This window comes from Atractosteus spatula, chromosome 15 (assembly GCF_055471065.1).
Source record: "Atractosteus spatula isolate fAtrSpa1 chromosome 15, fAtrSpa1.hap1, whole genome shotgun sequence".
Taxonomy (NCBI): domain Eukaryota; kingdom Metazoa; phylum Chordata; class Actinopteri; order Semionotiformes; family Lepisosteidae; genus Atractosteus; species Atractosteus spatula.
The window spans coordinates 22,639,966-22,659,305 of record NC_142720.1 but is presented as its reverse complement, the minus strand read 5'-3'; the positions used below and the strand labels follow the sequence as shown (position 1 = coordinate 22,659,305).

Sequence of the window (19,340 nt, the reverse complement as noted above, 5' to 3'; positions counted from 1 at the left end):
ACACTTTAAAGTGAAATAACACAGATTGAAAATTTTCTGCATTGCTTAATTTACTAAACATGAGTTCCATTTGGAGATAACAATCTGTGGGAAAATGATTTCTAATGTCAGAGCGCCCCATCTTCCATAAAGTCAAAACAGCAGCTTGTGTAACATGATCCAACATAAAAATGAGTAAAAAGAATACACTGGAAACCATTGTCTACTGGATTTCCGGGATTTACCTTTTATTGAAAGGCTTAAACTTGATTAATTTTTTTGTGAAAAACTATTTTTGGTATAAAATACAGCGGTTTTTACATATCTTAAAATCAGCAGCACAAAACACACTTTCAACAAGTCACTCTATCACGTTCTGAGTTTTTTATGGAGTATGTCTAATAAATGCCTAATTAATAACTTAGTGTTTTTCTTTTATGTATATGTATTTACAAAATTTAGAAACAGACACAATACAATTAATCATTTCCCATCTCCTGTCATGCAAATTCCCTGAGACAATTAAACTATTCCTGGTTTAATTAAACCATTTCTGTTTTATCACCATTATGATTTACTGTAAGTTTTAAAAGACTACAGGCCAGGGAGAATTAGCTGAAGCATAATGATTTTGACAGTAGTAAAAAGTCTGCAGAAGTAAAACAGCTACCCAGAATGTAGTGTACTGAAAATGACATGTTATGATGAATTATGCTGAATATGACTGTAGCTTGTTTTCACAGCTGAGAAAAGATTAATGCAATTTAGCCTGATGCCAGTTTTATTCATAGTGTTAGTCATAGTGTATGTCTTCAAAAAGTTTGCACTCACTTTTCTCATGTTTAACCTTTTAGCCTCTTAAACAGAGCACTTTCTTAGAAAATTATAATATTCTTTGTTCCTGGAATTTTTTTAAATCTTCAGTAAGCAACAACTTTACTGCACAAGACTGAATTTGACTAACAGAGATTCGATATTTACAAGAAAGAGGGGTAATTTAAGTAGAGTGCATCTTGGGAGATGGTGTGAACATATATAAACATCTCATTTAAGATGACTTGAACATCTATTTACAATGTTTAATTTAGGACAGAAAAGACTGAAACAATATACTGTACAAGACTTGGAGACTTTTTAGAATTCCTCAGATCAAAAGGTAAAAGAAACAGAACATTCATATGTTTCTACTCTACATTTTGTGTATCAATATTTGTAAAGTTTTACATAATTGTTTTCTTTTGCTTTTATCCAGTTCAAAAAAGCCAATGAACTGTAAAAAATTAAGTGTACAAAATATTAATAGATATGTACATTTACTTTCCTTTTTTTAAAGGAAAAATTTTGGTGTAGGTCTTAGGGACTGGATTTATGTTTATTTTCTGTGCTTCTAATGTATTTTTTAGATTTCTCTGCTGAAAGTCATTTTGCCAGCATCTTAAATAGTTCTGTCATTGTTTTTGAATGAATCCATGTTGATATAACGAACATGTGTTTTTTCATAAATACGAAAATTATGTTATGACATCTGTTGTTTGGTTTGGGATATCACAATCTTGAAGTTTGTTTTTTAATCATTTCTGATGTGCATCACTTCATTCAAAAATTCATTCATTCTACAAAAGAAAAAAAAAGCTGTCAAAATTAATTTATGTAATCCCAGTCTATAGTGTTAAATTTCAAACAAATTCAGGACGAATTACAAAACACTTAGAATGGAACTTGCCATAAAATAAGTCAATAGGCTGACTTAATGTAAAACAAACCTCTTTTTTAGAAATCAGATTACGACTAAATATTTAAATAAATTCACATTTTAAGCACTTTAATGTTCCCAAGTGGCTTTATTTCTGTCAGGTTTACATTTTTGTTTTGAAACTTATGGAACATGGGTATTTAAAGATCTTAAGCATGATATGATGATCAAGTTTTTTAAGAGGTATAAATCCAGTATAGTCAAATATCATTAAAAATTTCTTATGCAAGTGATGTGATGAAAATATTTGTATTATGTAAGTTCACTGTCTTAATATATCCTATTTAAAACGAATAAACCTAGGTCATATTTATATTATGCATTATCCTTCAGGAATGTATTTGATCAAAGTTCAAGGCTCTTGGATGATGTACTGGTTTAGGACAGTCAACAGCCACCCATTTGTGTGAATTAAGCTGTTTCAATCTTTCCCCATATTTGTCATTCTTCAGGGAAAATAACAATTTCTTGACCATGTAAAAACACAAATTCTGTTCAATCTAAGACAATGTATACTGGCACAGAATCATTTTCATCACCTTTAAACTGCTAAATGTATTATTAAAATGACAGAACAAACTGAAGATTCATGATGAAGGTCCTGAAGATGAAGAGGAGGGAGTCTGTGCTACAGTAAAGGTCTTATTAATTAAAAACAGGTGATCAGTTATGAACTATTTCTGAATGGAGAGCAAGAAAATCACATTATACAGTATGTTATATTGTGCATTAAGGTCAGGAACTCCTGTGTAGATAATGTATGGCATATTGTACCATTAAGTAATTGTATTCCAAAACTGAATACTGTATATTGCACTGTTCAGTAGTTGTGTTCCAAAACTGAGTCAGAACAAAAGTTGTAAGAAAACCGATTCTACTGGGTTATCTCTCTTAATTTTCTCATTTCATCAAATTCATGTATAGCTGGAGTCAATATCTAATGGTTCTTGTTACCCAAACCCTACTCTGGCCTGACATGCAAGCTCATGTAAATATCATTCATTCAACATGGTTCAGCAGATTGAAGATGTTTCTAAAGAGGATACATTACTGAAGAAGATACATTTCCATGAGCTTTTTTTCAGTGGTGTTCATTGTTTGAGACATATACATTTATATACCTCGGTGAGCAGTGGGTGAGAGGCAGGACACACCCTCGATGGGGTCCCAGTCCATTGCTGGACACACACACGCTCGCACACACACACACACAAGGCCTTTCTTTCCAGAAGCCTACTAACCCATGGAGCTGTGGTAGTTCAGATGGCAAGGGCGTCTAGCTCCTGACTGGAAGGTCCTGGGTTCAATCCCAGGCAGGGGCAAGCACTACTCTTAATTCCTTTCAGACAGCTCCCAGGTCCACTCAGCCTGCTTTCCCAGTGAGTACCGGGGGTTAATCCTTCTGGGGGTAACAGGCCAGCTGGAGCGTGATGCTGACCACATCATCTCCACCTCCAGTGTTGGATGGTTGAGAAAAATGGTGGCCCTTGCCCCCCATTCCCCATCGGCCTTTATGGCCTGAAAAGGGACCGACCACCTAACCCACCTGTATGTCTTTGAAGTGTGGGCTGAAACTGGAGTACCTGGCCACTGTGGCACCATGATAAAATTTTGGTCACCACATATCCAAAAAAGATATAGTTGCTCTAATATCTGTGCAGAGAAGAACAAGAAATACATTCTTGGGTGCTAGAGTGAGAGGGTAAAATAATGTATTCATTTTAGGTGATTTAAAATCCTCATTGACAAAGTCAACTCAAAGGACTTTATCAATATCAGCAGTAGAACACAAACCAGGGAGCACACGTGGAAACTTTGGAGAAGTACTTTTAAAATTGGAAACAGACGGAGTTTTACAAACACAGCGTTGTGGCATTGTGGGACAAACTAGCCACTTGGTTCAAGCGTCTTTCAAGTCAAATTATCTTTGAATCTTTGGCAAAGTATTAAAGTAGTTATTTCAAGAAACAGCTGCATAATATCTTAGGATCAGGTAGCTACTAGCAGTAAGCAACTAAATGGGCTGATTTGGCCTCCTTTTGTCTGTAACCTATCTGTAGCATGGAGCGGCAGAGACAGTGCACACAGCTCACCTGCACGTTCCTCCATCCAGTCGGCTAGGCAAACACCAGATGAGTAGTCTTTGGCAGTGTTGGACTTCCTAATTCATCACATAGCTCGTTGCCTGGGTTGAACTCCAGGCGTACAGCTGGCCACACGTGGGAATAAACACTCTCATGCTGGAGAGTCAAGGGACGACACCCTCTGTGCAGCTAGAACAGTGGGTGCAGTACAGATCTTGAGATGTAGTCAGTGTAACAGTGTGGTACGATTACCACCAGTGCCAATAACCTGATTTGTATTAAAAAGCTTTAATGGCCTGTTTAGACCATGTCACTACTGCCACCAAAATAGCCATCCCCTTACAAATACCTCAGCAACCCTGTTATGATTTATTTTATATAAGCATACTTTGCTGTTACCCACTGAGGTTGTCACTCATACTGGTTTACAAAAAGCAGTTGCACAGCCTCTGTGTCAGGATGTTACCATTGTACTGGAGATGTTGGTGATGGTAATAGGGTTCAGGCTGAATTATACTATATAGCAGTCGTAGCTGTTGGTAGTGATCCCTTAAACTCTCCAGTCCCTTGGGCCGGTTGTTGCTTGTGGTTGCCTAGTTAGTAGGACCACTGTCGTCTGGTGAAGGGGGCTGGATGGGCTCTGAATGAGCATGTGACTTCATGTTGGATTCAAGCCAGCAAAATACCCAGCGTACAGCCCCTTCCTGTGAGCCAGAACACTGCCGCCGTGTGACTGAACGAACAGGTTTTTGTGCATTTTATTCCTGCATTATTCAACTTTGTACACGCAAGCCCACAGGCATACATTCCATTTAACATCTCTCACACTTTTGGTCATTTCATACTTACAGTATAACACCACAGATGTACCATCTCACCTTCCTCACTCGGTTAGGAGAAAGGAGCCGTGTCAGTGTGTGAGCTGCAAAGCAACAGGCAGGCTAATTCCATGCTGAAAAAAGTATCTAATTCCACAATGCTGGCACCTTTTGTCTGTAAATAATGCTGCTAAGTAAGGTTTAAGTAGTCTCAAATGTGTCACTACCTTAATGAAATCCAAATTTCACCCCAGGTTCATGATTGTGAATCCCTGGACATGCTTTACGTACTTTAGCCTAACCAAATGGGACATAAGCAAAAGTTCAATGCTTGACATTTTTTCAAACTCAAAAATCTGCCAAAAACTGAACTTTTTTGCTTGATTTTTGTAGATTTCATTAACATCTATACATAACCATTATTAGCTGACTTTGTGGAGCATTCCCATGTAGTTATAATGGCCCAAACTGTGGATTACTGTACATAAAAAATATTTGTATTTATTGACCAGTTGGATACTGGAATTCAAAAACGTTTAACAAAATTTGAAACTGGTGACTAATGTTTCTATAACAATATTAATATTTTAGAACACAGTAAGGGCTAATTTGCCCAATAGCCCTCATTTGGTGAAATGAAAAAAGTGTGAAGCCCCTCATATATTTACTGCTAAGCTGAACTCGGAAAACATGGAAGCAGACTTTTGTCAGGAAGCTGGATTAATGTCTCGTTTGAATGATCCCACACCTTACAGCACAATGTTAGGAATCTATTTAATTTTTTTTTCAATTGTAATTTTTGCCATCTGACTTGTCTTGGATTGTTCGACTTAGATTTTGGAGTTTTGATTCACTTTTCAGAAATTGATCAATTCATGATGCATTTTCATGTGTACAAAAACATCCTTTCCTTTGCATATTCATCATGTGATGATAATGGGTTTTATATTTTCATTGATTGTGCTAATAATGTCATCAAAAGGAGACATTTTTCTTTGAACCACTATATACCCATTCATCAAATGCTTAAAAACAGTTGCTTATCTTTAGTGATTAATTACAAAAGTACCCTTTTTTGTGATGTATCCATTATTACTACTTTAAATCACTATTTCGTGATGTAGTGTATGTGACAATATGGAGATTGTTCACTTATTTAAACTAATACTCTACTGAACACCTCTTGTGATTAAGTATTGTGCGTTTAAGGCAAACTAGTAAACAGAATGAAAGAGTGATGACTGTGGGTAGAAGCTTTCGTGTGGAAATGTATTATTACAGCTCTGACCACTGTCAACAAAGTGCTATATAACAAACATACAGAAACTGAACTTTTTTTGTAAAACATTTTATTGAAAATATACACACCAAATGTTTTTCCAGTGCTGAAAATATTAATTTAAATTTCCTAACAATAATTAAAAACTGTTTATTGTGCTATTATAAAATTAAAAAGTTTCAAAAGCAAAACAGAATGTTCCAGAGGACAAAGAAATCTACAATCATGTACTGAAGAAATGGTCCTTCTATTCCAGGAGATAGTTTTCATATGGAAACTGCTTGAGATGTGTTATACAGTCTGAAAGTGGAAAAATATGTTTTGAGCAACAACATTTAGTCAAATATTGCATACATGAGATATAAGTGAATAATACTATACTATTACTGGGATACTCTTTGCTTGAGTTATCCTAAAGAACATGTTATGTACTGCAGGATTTAAATGCAAGATAAAATGGCAGTGAGTTCAGGAACAGCACCTTCGTTCCTGCACAGTACAGATAATGGACAATGCAGGATTTCATACTGCTAAAGCAATTCTAGACCTCAAAGCAAATAGCTTAAAACTTTAGTCCACGTGCCAGAATATTAGATAGCCTTTGCAACAGTGCCCCTAGTGGACATACTGCTCATTTATCCAGAATATTCTCCTTTCTGAAAGTGTGCTCCACAACCCGGTCCTCCAAACGGAAGTTTTAGCAACAGTTCAAGTATATAGCTCTTTGTGGAAGTGCCTTACCTAGTACCCACTGCTCAGACAAACAGTGGGTCCCGGGAGCCGTCTTGCCCTTGTGGTGGCCGATGCAGATTCCAGCCTGCCGGACCGTTTTGCACACCTTCCCTCCACACAGCAGGATGAGCTCAGCCAGTCTCCCGCAGGGCGGCTGACTCAGCGGGGAGACGAACATCACTGGCTGCCTCGCGAACAGGTCCTGCTGATGCTCGCCCGCTGACAGGTGCTGTTGCAATCTGCAGATCTGGGTGCCAAAGAGAGAAAGGAAGGGACCTTTCAGGCTTGCAGGCTATATACTTTCCTCCAATGGAAAAGCAAATACCAGCGAGAGAAAAGAAAGTGTGAAATTAGGTGTCACTAGCTGTCACTGAACCTCTGAACCTCTTTTTCCAGGACACTAACGCTCTTGGTGAAGACGTGTTGTATAGGTTTATCTTATGCATCAGGAGGACTGTAATTGAGTCTGGGCTTAAGCTCTGAGAGAACAGAATTACCCAGTCACAACATTGAAAATGTAACTTGTAAGCAGTATTACAGTTATGGCTGAAAAACACAAACAAAAAAACATTTTTTTAAAAGAGTCATCTCTCTGTCCCTCGGTCAATGAAAATAAAGAAACAAAGAGGGACAAGAATATTAAATATAAATATATTAAATATAAATTCTAAAGGATTTACAGAAATATACAACTGTGTTGGTCTTGACATTTCCACTGCTTTATGGGAAATACTTCATTGCTTTTCAAATATTCTTAGACAAAAACAATAACTCCAATTCAGGCCAGGGTGGAAAAAGTGACAGAAACATTCAGAATCCCAATTAGCCCCTGTTGTTAGTGCTGTTAGCAGACCAGTAGGTGGCACACTTTCCTCTTGACCAGAAATTCCCAGCCACACCACAAAGTGGTATTCTGTACCGTAGGAGGTGCTGTCCTTCACAAAAGATGCTAAATTGACTACTTGTATTCATTAAAGATCCCACTGTGATCTGTAAATATCACTTTCATCCATTTGTATCACAAGTCTAATAGTATAATATCATAACAGTGGATGGAGGTGCATCTTTCCTGTATTTTTTAAATCCTGAAACCTTGTAACTGTATTACACAAAAAGGTAAGTCAGTAAGTAAATATGCAACTTTTTCAGCGATTAAGCTTCACAGTTGGTGGCGGGTGGGTATTTTATTTTTTATCATAGTCCCGTGTACTTCCTTACACTTGTCAAGGCTTCATCAGGTTATGGATGCCTTCCACAATGGCAATACCATGACATTAGGTGCCTCCAAGGCCATTCAAGCAAAACCTCTTGAGCCACATCGCATCACTGAAGATCTGAGCGCCCTTCTAAGCTTATCCTTGGATGTGTGCATGCAGAAATTTTCATGCAGATATGAAAAAGTTTTGTTTTCATATCTTTTCAAATTGTAATTGCAGTTTTACCTGCACAGGTAGGCTAAAAGAAAAAGCAGATGTGTTTTTCTGTGAAATGTGCAGTATAGACTTGTCTGTGTTTTACCACTCTGGGAGCCCCACAGTGCACACAGCCTTTGTCTTGTGGACTGGAGAACAGGAGCAGCTCGTAACTGCCAGGCCACAGGGGTCGGGCCAAGGATACCCTCGCTGACTAAAGTCCACCAGACCACTGGCCAGCTGCGGTCTCAACTGCCTCAGAACTAAGGCCATACCTTTACTGGTCATTTCGGGATAATACTGTCCAACCTTCACTCTGAAGGGGGGCCTTTATTTGAGAACTACTGTACTTGCAAGTCGCTGTAGCTGTTTAATCCAACCCATGAAGGATATTTAACTAAATATATTGAAGGCCTCCTTCCTTGAGTTATCAGCTGGAATCGCACTTTTGGAAAGTACACACAGCTGTGTATCACGTTTTTGTTTAAGTTTGTTTTGATTAACTAGGACTGTCCGTGACCCACCCTTCTGAACATGAAAGCCAAGTTCACAACAAAATCCAAAGCTTTTAAGTGAAACGGAAATTTTTTGCCTACCCATTTTAAGCTATCTTGTTTCTAAAATGAAAGGAAAAAAGAGATTTATCATTTTTATAACCTGTGTCTTATTAGCCAAGACTAAAACAGTGCTAGACTTCACTATACACCACCATCTCTCATGAAGAACTCTACACACTCTACAGAGTGACGGGATATGGGACTGAAGTAAATACAAAGATGTAGTAGAGTCAATATCTTGTAAAATACTGAAAAACATGAGGATATATTCTGCATATCAAATCAAAAAAGGAGGCGTTGAAAAAATAGTTGTGCTATATAAGCCCAATTCACTATTCAATTCAAGTTCCATCATCCTATGAGGGAAATTGATAATATTTTAATTTAAATATATTCACCCAAAGAATGAAACTTAAATAAGCCTTATTTTAAACGTATCAGAACTCACCTGTGCAAATATAGCACATTTATTGTAAACAGAAATAACAGTTTGAACTGAAGAGCTCCAGGAAGCCCAATAGTATTACTGTGCCAGTTTCCCATTTACATAAGACTTCTTCTGGCTTTCCATGCAAAGTGAGCGATGGGAACTTAATTGTCCTGGGAATTATAAAATGACAGAAGGCTTATGAACACTGGCTGACATGCTCACAGTTTGTGGCTGCTCTTAGCAATACATCAAAGATTAAGCACAATAACTTTCTTTTCTCCTTGTTAAAGCTCCTGAAACTGTAGAGCACCAAATTTCTTTCCATGCATGATTGCTTTCAGTGTTAGCTGGGGGTTCAGTGCGTTCTTCTTTCTGGCATTGTGCTCCATCTTCGACTGCTGTGTTTAGCGCTAGACTCCATAAAAACTTGGAAAACAAATCAGTGTCCGTTGTGGGTCAGCAGCAAGCCTGAAAGGGACAATCTGCTTTGTCTTGAACGGATGCCAGAAAACTTGCTTTAAAAATGTATGGCTTCCTTTCCTGGCAAAGCTCTTTGAAAAGGAATAATTAAGGTTCAGAAGGACAAAACAAGAGTGGACATAAAAGGCTTAAAAACACGCAATAAACACTGTGCCATGAAGTATTGCAAGAAGGTCAAAATATTAGGAACCAGCTAACATATTGGTTTTCTCGGCGCCGGCAATGTATAGCTGGCTTTAGGGCCATGATAAAGCCTTCCCTCGCCTTCATTGGCCAGAACAATTCCAGATCTCAATCCTACTGGGGATCCTGTATGCCTTTATTCTCATCACAACCTCAGCTGAGGACAGTCCTGAAAGCAGAATGGCACAGGATTGGGCTGTAAATGTTCCACTGGAAGCCAGCCTGGTGGAGCGGTGGTCAGTTTTGCTGCCTCACAGCACTTGGGCCCTGACTTTAACATGGACCTGGGGTGCTACTGTATGTGCGTGGAGTTTGGACTGTATGTTCTCTGCATGTTTGCTTGGGTTTCCTCCCACCGTCCAAAAACATACTGGTACTGTAGGTTAATTGACGTCTGAGGAAAGTGTGTGTATGTGTCTGTCTGCCCTGCGATGGGCTGGCGTCCTGTCTAGAATGTGCCCCGCCTTGCACCCATTGCTTGCCGTGAGAGGCTCTGGCTCCCCCATCATTCTGGATGAAACAGTTACAATATGGGTGGATGGATGTTCCACTGCCTTCTGCAACACAGGCCACATCCTGCTCCAATTGTCCGTGCCGTATGAAGACACTCAAGACGGTATTTGATGAGGTCTCCAAATATTTCGACCAGTGAGTGAACAAGATACACCACTGGAAAAAAACCCTAAAATAGTGTACAATAACTAAAAAGATGTCAATACATTCTGGGTGAATTGTACTGAAAACAATTCCAGAATCAAGCCCTGTGCCTGCTCCCTTATATTAAAGCGGTGAGAATGTTGAGAATGTTGCTTTTTTATATAAGTGCAACATTTGTGAGACACACAGCTGTGAAAATAAGTTTTTATTTGATGTCACAGAAGTTCACATTAGTTATGCCATGTCACAATGAACCGCTGTTCCAGAAATATTTTAAAAAATACTGTGGCAGTATGGGTCTTGATCCACACATTTGACGACAAAGGCAATGACAGGAAATTAGCCCAGTCTGCCAAGGATTTCTGCTTTTAGCATAGCTTGGCACGTACTGATTTTACATGTACATCCTTTCATGCAAATGCATGCAATTCACCTCCAGTATTATTTTGTCAGATTTGTTTATACTATTCAGGAACTGTTATGTAATATGAATACATTCTAAATGTTTTAGAAATATCCATATCAGGCACTAAACAGAGCTGCTAACTTGTTTTCTTGCTCAATAGAACAGAAGCTATTGAATTTTCCAGTTGATAAAATAGCTTACAGCATCAGACTGTAATTTTAGGTACTGTACATGCCCTTGATGTTTTAACCTTGGAAATCTAATCAAATATTCAAATATTAAACATTTCTGGTAAATTGTTTAAAAGGCTGTGAAAGTCAGAGAAATCAAGGTACATTATAATATACTAATATGAAAGATCTCTATATACTACATTCTGAGCCTGTAGATAAATAAAGCTGAGGTATCTCAAGCCATTTATACTTCATTGTAACAAAACAGCTACTCCAAGATTACAGATGGTCTTCTATGGTATATTTTCTAGTTCTTGGGGTCTTTGTTGAAAAATAGGAACCCCAAGGCTACTGTTTAATTTAAATAATTTTAAAATGGAGCAGAGAAGAAAAATCGTAACCCATTTGTTTAATTGAAAAGGACTCAAATAACCGCATTACATATATAAACCTCTTTACAGAGTAGTAGAAGAGTGTGGTATGTCTGCGTTGTTCTTTATCTTATGCCATGCTAGCATCTTGCAAACATAAGGATGCTATGGATCTTGGCCTATGTGTCATGCAGTAATGGGCTGCTTGTATAACAGTGCAAACAGATTACTGGTAGCCATGTCTTGCCTACCTGTCTTCAGAATAGTTATAACTTGGCTGTGTAAAACTACTTGATAGGCAATCAGATGAGATGTTAATCTCATTCTGATCCAGGGTACTTTCAAACCGTTTTTCTGTGGAAATACCAGCTGTAAAAATGTATTCAAACTGTGCTTGATAATGGTATACACCGTCTTATGTACCTCTTTGTCTGCAGAGTGACTGACAGAGGAGGCAAATGCAAACATTCCAACATTTCTATGCAGCTTGTTTGCTTATGCTAACAAAGCTGTAGATAGGAATTAATATTCTCGTCAAACAATCCTTTTTTCACACTCATTTACTCAGCACTGTAACAGAGTCAGAAACTGCCAGTGTTAAAGCTGTTGTAGCTAACAGAGAGAAGGGGAATGAGAATCAATGTGCAGTGATCTTTTGGTTTGGACTATTTCTGCAAAACCCCCAAAACACATTTTATACATTATCTGCTTTTCAATAGCTAATACTTTTAGTAGCTAAGTGCGACTAGCTAATTTAGGAGCTAATCCAGCTCTTCCATGGAGCAAAAACAGGATATCAACAACATGGCTGGGTAGCTTGTTCCCTGCTCCCACAACCCCCTATGTAAAGAAATACCTCCTGTTATTAGTAACTTAGTGTCTCTAAATCTCTCTGCATTTCCTTAATCCAACACTCCTGTTTTGGTATAATCTGTTAACATCACTAATCTATAATATAACTATACTAGGATCTAGGTCACTGATATAAATGAAGAAAAGCAGTGTAAGAGCTCTTATAAATATCCCTGTGGAACTCCAGAAATCATATCACCCCAATTTGCTTTACTTTCTGTTTCCTGTCTATTAACCATATCTTATTCTTGCCTACATTATTTTGAATTACTTTATGAGGAGCTTTATTAAATGATTTATGAAAATCTAAATATACCATATCATATGCCTTATTTATATCAGTTATTTGTGTTGTTTATTCAAAGAACTCTAACAAATTAGTAAGGCAAGGTTGATTATCCTTTAGAATCTTACTGCCATATCGATGATCCTCTAGTTCTTATTTTCATAACCTTGCAAGTAATAGAAGTAGGATTTTTTGGTCTGTAATTGCTTTACTCAGTATCGTCATTCCTTTTAGAGATGGAATAGCAATATTCAAGTCAATGGGTATTAGCACTATCTTGAGAAATTTCTGAAAGAGTTTCCCTAATTCATTAATTCAGGATTAATGAATTACGAATCCTTGTTTCCTTCAGTACAACTGATAGAATACCACTGGGCCCTAAGATTTATTTCCAACTTATGTACATTACAATGTAGAATAACTTTTACTACTGTATCTTTTCTATCACATCTCATTTTAATTTTTCCTTGGATTTGTTAGTGTTCTGAATTTTGGAGAAAAAGTGCCACACTTCTAATTTCTTTACAAAATGTCTATATTCTTTAAGGCAAAAATTCCACTTTATACCCTGGTGAACAACTATTCATTTTAGTATAAAATGACACTCTTAATGCTTAGCAAACAATCTGTGGAGCTGCAATGGCATGTTTTTTTTTTATATTGTAGCGATATGAATAATTACAGGAGCCATTAAGACTTAAAATACATAACATTCAAACAGAAGGGAAATATAACACATAGTGACTGCAATTCTTCTAGTGGGTGACAAATTTAAAACAGCTGTTCTGTGTGTGTGACTGGTGTGCACCCTGCCTTGCCGGGACAGGCTCCGGCTCCCTCACGGCCCTGAACTGGTAAGTTGGCTGGTGAAGTCAGCAAGGATGTATTCGTAAAGATACAGTCCACCGAGAGGAAGCTTCTGGGGGGGGCTTGAATTAAACGTTTTATTTATTGTTCTTGCAGTCTTTGCAGACATTTGACTTATATGTCCCATAAAAGTGCTCTGTTTGAGAATTCAAGTTCTGATTCCAATATTCCCTTTAAAATGTGCATACACCATGTATAACCATATTGTGTTATAAAGGCAAACGTTATGCTGGAAAAAACAATTTTGTGTTCTGAAAAATACGCCCAAACATATTGAGAAAAGCGGTGGAAACATTTGCTTGTGTGCATGTGCATTTATATATGACAAAACTGTGCTATCAGTTATTGAATCAGCATTAACGGATGTTTCTCTGCCTGGGGTGAACAGCTATCAGAGACACCCAGAGTTCATAAAACGTCAAACAGGATGAATCTCTCTTGAACACCTGCTTTGACAAACAGTTTAATAATTAGCCACGATGGGACATTAAAAAGACAGCTCTGGATGTTATTCATTCCACTTAAAATAGATCAGTGTGTAATTTCCTTCCTTCTCCTACTCTCCAATAAGCTCGAACAGGCTCATGTGCAAACAACTGGAGCACATCGAACACAGGATGATTCAACAAGCACCTGAGCTAGTGCTAGATTTTGCATGTTGTTCTTTGCAATTACATGATTTTCCTCTCTTCGTCAGTGCCAAGCAAGTTACATTTTCTTCACAAATAACTTATTGCATCACTTCCTGTAGCTCCAGTACTTGTGGAACTTTAATCAGTGATATTCTAAAATATAAACGTCTTGTAGAATATAAATTTTACTTGTTTAGAAATTATATCTAGAAAAATGCACAACTTAAAATACTGGGATCGATCTCTAGTTTTCTCTTCTTTAAATTGAAAAAGCAGTAAAAAGGAAGTTGTGAAAGTGTTTACTTTTATTGTGTTATAAATGTATGTGCAGAAATGTACAAAGATTTACTGTATATAATATTGATGTAGAATAGCAACTTCAAGTATCACTAATGAAAAATTCTCCCTTCACCAAATCATATGCAGACAGGCATTATAAAATGTTTAACTGGATGCGAGATGGATTTGAAAAATGCCACCAAGTTTGTTTGAGAACACAAATCACATTTAACATGATGACAGTTTGAGGCAGAGTGTTTTAGATTGTTACCAGGTTTGTTTCTTTTTTCCACATGCAAGGGGTGCTTTGTAGTGTTTGAGAAACCATTTGTCTACTTCAAACAACTGATGATTCTGGGAAGGAATCAACATATTTTTGAAAATTTCAGTGCCTTTTTCTAAAGGTATGCTGGCTGGTGCATTTGACACACCAATACAATTTATCATATGCAGGATGTTGAACATATGATTTTGTTTTAAAGAAGCAAGTAGAAAACAAATTTAAAGGCACTCAGGTGATACTATATTGAATTATATGGTGTAATTCTTCTCAGGTGTTTCCATTAATTATTCCAATTCAGTGTTTTTCTGTGAGTAACATACAATTCTTAAACACAATGCTTCAATTAACTACACACAACATGATTGAGATTATCAAAATAGATAGCTGAATTAGTACCAAAGGCGCCAGACCAAAGTAGATTTAAAAAAAGACATTTTAATTTCTGCATTTTCTTGACTTGTTTTAGAGTTTAAATGTATTATGTGAAACTAGTATGTAGGTTGGAAAGTCACAAAAACACAATTCACAATTATTTTCTGTTATACTGTAATTCGAATCAATGTTCTGGTTGTACTGAAATAATTTCCTCTCAACAGTAATAATTAAATACAAAAACTTTCTGTTGCAATCAGGTGCTCAATTTGTGTAATTGTACAGGAAGGAAAGACACAGTTCACTTTACTGATGCAATTCATTTCATATGCAAAACAACTAAAAAGAAAAGAATAAATAAACAAAACTACACTTAGACAAAACTGTGTGTAATGTGTGTTCTCAGGTGCTCAGGGGGAAGTTTGAAATCAGAGGTCGAAACTATAGGAAGATTCATGGTTGTGAAAAATATGAAAGATCCTTAGGGATTGTGACAAAACATCCTCCTAGCACATTTATTTCCCTGCAAACAAATGTTTTCTCTCTGAAGTCTACTCTTTGATAGACTATTTCAGTTCCAATATCTGAAAACAGCCTGAGTAATAGGCTACCAGTTCTGACATCAAAAGTAAAACCCGAGATGAAGGTTTTTAGAGGGTCAGTAAAAATGTTTCATAATAGTTTTGTCAGGAGAGTCCTAAAGTAACTGGATACCAGTCACCTCAAAAATAAGTATTAAATGTGCACCAGAATTCAAGTGTTTCTTATGTTGCAAATGTTTAGCAAGTGAAACTGTTTTGAAACTATTTAATTGTTTAATAATTGTTTAAAAGCAACATAATAGCTGAGTTTTCTGAAAGCAGCTCTATAACACTCAAGTTAACCAGAGTTATTGCCAATAATGAAACTTGAATTACAAGTATGACAAATATATTTCCAGACACTGGGTGTACTGCTTTTTACATATGCTGAGCATAAAAATGTCTGTGTCTAACTTATCTCTTTCAATTACAATGTTTTCTTCACCAGAGAATAAAAAAATTAAACTTACACAAATGGGACCATTGTCTCGTCAGGCTGTATAATGTATGACCTTTGCCTCTACATCAGAAACCAGACACAGCCTTTCATACATTAGCCCAAAAGGTTAATATATACCAGCCATGCATAGAAAACACTTAATGAAAGTACTGCTTAAATCAACAATTATTTACCATTGTAAGCATATTAAGAATAATTTTACTATAATCACCCAATTACTGATATAAAGTCATCATTCCACACAGCATCAAATATAAAACAAAAGGGTTTAAAGTACAACAGTTATGCTATGCACTAAAAAGCATGTAAAGGCAGCACATATATACAAATTTAACATTTTCATATACATTTATTTCATATTAAAACATCTATTTCGCTTTTAAACAGTGTGATTGTTGGAAAAAAGGGAAATACAATTTGAGCTGTTCACAAGTTACAAAGTATGTCTCAAGCCTAAAGTTTGCAACATCATACAGTAGTATACATTTAGCTTTTCAGAAAGCGTTTTTTTCTAATTCATTTGGAGCTTTTACTGATTTCTTGGTTTAGTACTTGCTTTCTGTGGCTCGGCTTTCTTTGCTCCCCAAAGCTTTTCGTTTCCTTCTGAACGTAGCTTGGCACCAATCGGACCATTAAAGAACCAAAAAGTAACATACAGAGGGCTTTCCTTCATGTGGGAGTGGAAAACAACCAGTTGCTAAATGGACTTCAAGTGATTTGAGTTGGCAATCTGTATGATACAGGTCAAGCACAAAGTCTAGGGGCTTGCTGAAAAAAATTGAGCCCTTGTACAGAAGCCAAGAAGAAAATCTCCTCCATGTACTACAAATATGGCTTTCTGCACATGTTTCCTAGCAACGTTTGTGACTTTTCTACTTACTTCAGAGAACTTGAGCCTCATCTTATCCCTGAACCCTTCAGTTTTATATACAGAATACAGCAAGAGTCATACTCTTCTAAGAAAGATAAAGGGAACATTATGTATTCTTGAGACATGTCTTAAGAAACCAGATTTTGTGCACAGGACATTTATAACATGAACCCCCCAGAGCAGAAAAGCAGAGGACCACTGCTGGGGCTTACAAAAATAAACATGACTTTGTATTCAACTTTTTCAATATCAGTCAAATTTCTGCAATTCTGCATACACTTGAAAAGATTGACATTATTGAATGCATAACTTTTCTATTGACACAACAAACATTTGAGTGTGCTGTACCAGTAACTATTGCCTCTTTACGACTGCATAAAATCCCAAACTATTATTCCCTTTTTAGAGGAAATGCTTTTCCTATTCCTCACAGATGTCAGAAGGAGGATATGCAGTGCATTTCTAATTTTATATAGACTGACTTGTTACACAGATCAAAATTCTTGACTTATCTGCAGTAAAATGACCAAGGCTGCATCACATACATATCTGTAGCCCTTTAACAGGGACCATGAGTAAGCAAGATACAGCACCTCAGTGTAATAGCAGGGGGTGCCTGGTACTTTCTGATTCAGCACTGCACATGAGGTGATAGTATTTTTCTAATCCCATGTAGAAGTACGTTAATGTATCACAGCAGTCATGCTTTATGACAGGCTGTGAGAGTATAAGGCTATGCCAGTTATTAATGCAACATCTATAAAACGAAATGAACACAAATGAGGATAGGTGAACAAAGGTAATAATAATTTTGCAAAACAGCTGCTAACAGTTTTAGTTGCCTTCTAAAACAGGCAAAGAAATTCACAGACTTAGCAAGTGCATGTTGAGAAAAGTTAAGTGTAAGCCATTGCAAATAGACCTGTAAATTTTACACAAATTGATTAAAGAAAGCTTGACTTCGTATTTCTTATCAATGGTAGTGAGTTCATTGTCTGTAGTTGTCACAAACCAAAAGGCTCTGAACAAGTGAATAAAGAGGAAGCTCTTAATCTTTCAGTAGTAATGGAAAGCAGCTGTACAGCAGTGAACACATGGACTTTCTTTATGGTGTATTTCAGGTTTCAGACACGCAGAAGCCTGCTATTACAGCAAATGACACCATTATCAGGTGAAGAGGAAACCAGCTTTCCTGTCAAAGAACGTTAAGATCTTTTTGTCGGTAGGTTTGACATATACCTCAATAAATACCTCAGATTCAGGATGAAGAGCAGCTTTATCATAAAGAAGAAAAAATAAAATGGAATTAAAATGATCATGAACATTAACGGAATAATCTCCATTGTTTAGGTAAATGGGTAATGAATAAAAAAGGCTGTTTATGTGTGCTAGTAATATATTGATGTGCTTCTAACCGTAATTTGTAAACTGATTTTGACAGCAAACCAAGCAGCACCAAATGGCAACCCTACAGGATGTAAGGAACAAGGCCTTGACCTGAGGAACATCCTCCAAAATATAAGGTGGGAAGTAGAGGAAACAACATTATCTGCCAGCAAATTGCCCTACATTTTAATACACAAGACCAGACATACACAGCACGCTCCTTCACCAGGAACACTGCGGACTGTTCCCCGCACTAGAACTGCATGCAGGTCATGTTTTCTACGTGCTGACTGGATTCCTTTAAGGTCCATCGTCAGCTGCTTGGTTCTCCCCTTGCAATCCGAGAAAATCCGTAGAATTCCCTGATTGAGAAATCAATCTCCACAGGAAGCCCATACAAATCCCTAAATGTAAATAATTAGTGTCTGATGTTAAAAAAGCAGCTATCCCAGAGGAGAGGGGCAAACCTACTATGACCACAGAGGTCCATGTGAACGGATTAGAAACGGCTATTTTAGGCTATTGAGAGGCTTGGCATCAAGTAAAACGACATAAGGCAAAGAGGCAAGCTTTTTTAATGCCTTCTGATTCCTGAGCTGGCTACTCTCTCCTTCTGTAAACAGACTATTTTCTATAACAAATTCCAGAAACAGCCACCACAGACCGGCACTGAAAAAGCAGGAAATCGGAGCTAATGCGACCGAAGAATTCAGCTGTAGAACTCTGAATAGAGTGAGTGACAGCTCAGAGACCCCCCCCACTTAAACAAATGCCTCTGCTTTTGTGGTTAAGTGAAAAAAAGCTTCCCGCTCACAGTTCACGGCAAGAGATACACAGATATCTGCGACTGCAGGGTGTGTTGGAAATATGCAGACACAACCAGGATGTACTCTGGATACCAGTCCCCAGGAAAATGCTTGTTAGTTTTTTCTTCCTTATGTCTAGGATTCAATCTCCAACAGAACTGGCATTCAGGGGTTGCAACGGGAAGCCTCTAATTGGTCTATTTACTCCCAAACGACTGGTCTGCTCTTCGCAGCATGAGGGAGACGACACTACTCCGACATAACTGTTGTCTGTTGGTGACCCCCTCCTTTAGAATGAGAAGTGACAAGGCTGTGGGAGGGGTTAGAGCTACACACAATTCCATCTCCTCT

At 37.3% G+C, this 19,340-nt stretch overlaps 1 protein-coding gene across 1 annotated transcript in view; it reads right to left on the bottom strand.

Annotated features, from left to right (window-relative positions):
- Positions 1–6,160: 6,160 nt before the first annotated feature.
- mcph1 (microcephalin 1) overlaps positions 6,161–19,340 on the bottom strand; it is a 53,406-nt gene continuing 40,226 nt past the window's right edge. Inside the window, exons 14-15 of the mRNA XM_088934102.1 lie at positions 6,655–6,892; positions 6,161–6,213 (exon numbers count right to left, since the gene is read on the bottom strand). Of these exons, the coding sequence (XP_088790228.1) occupies positions 6,161–6,213; positions 6,655–6,892 (291 nt within the window). The remainder of the gene's footprint in view (positions 6,214–6,654; positions 6,893–19,340) is intronic.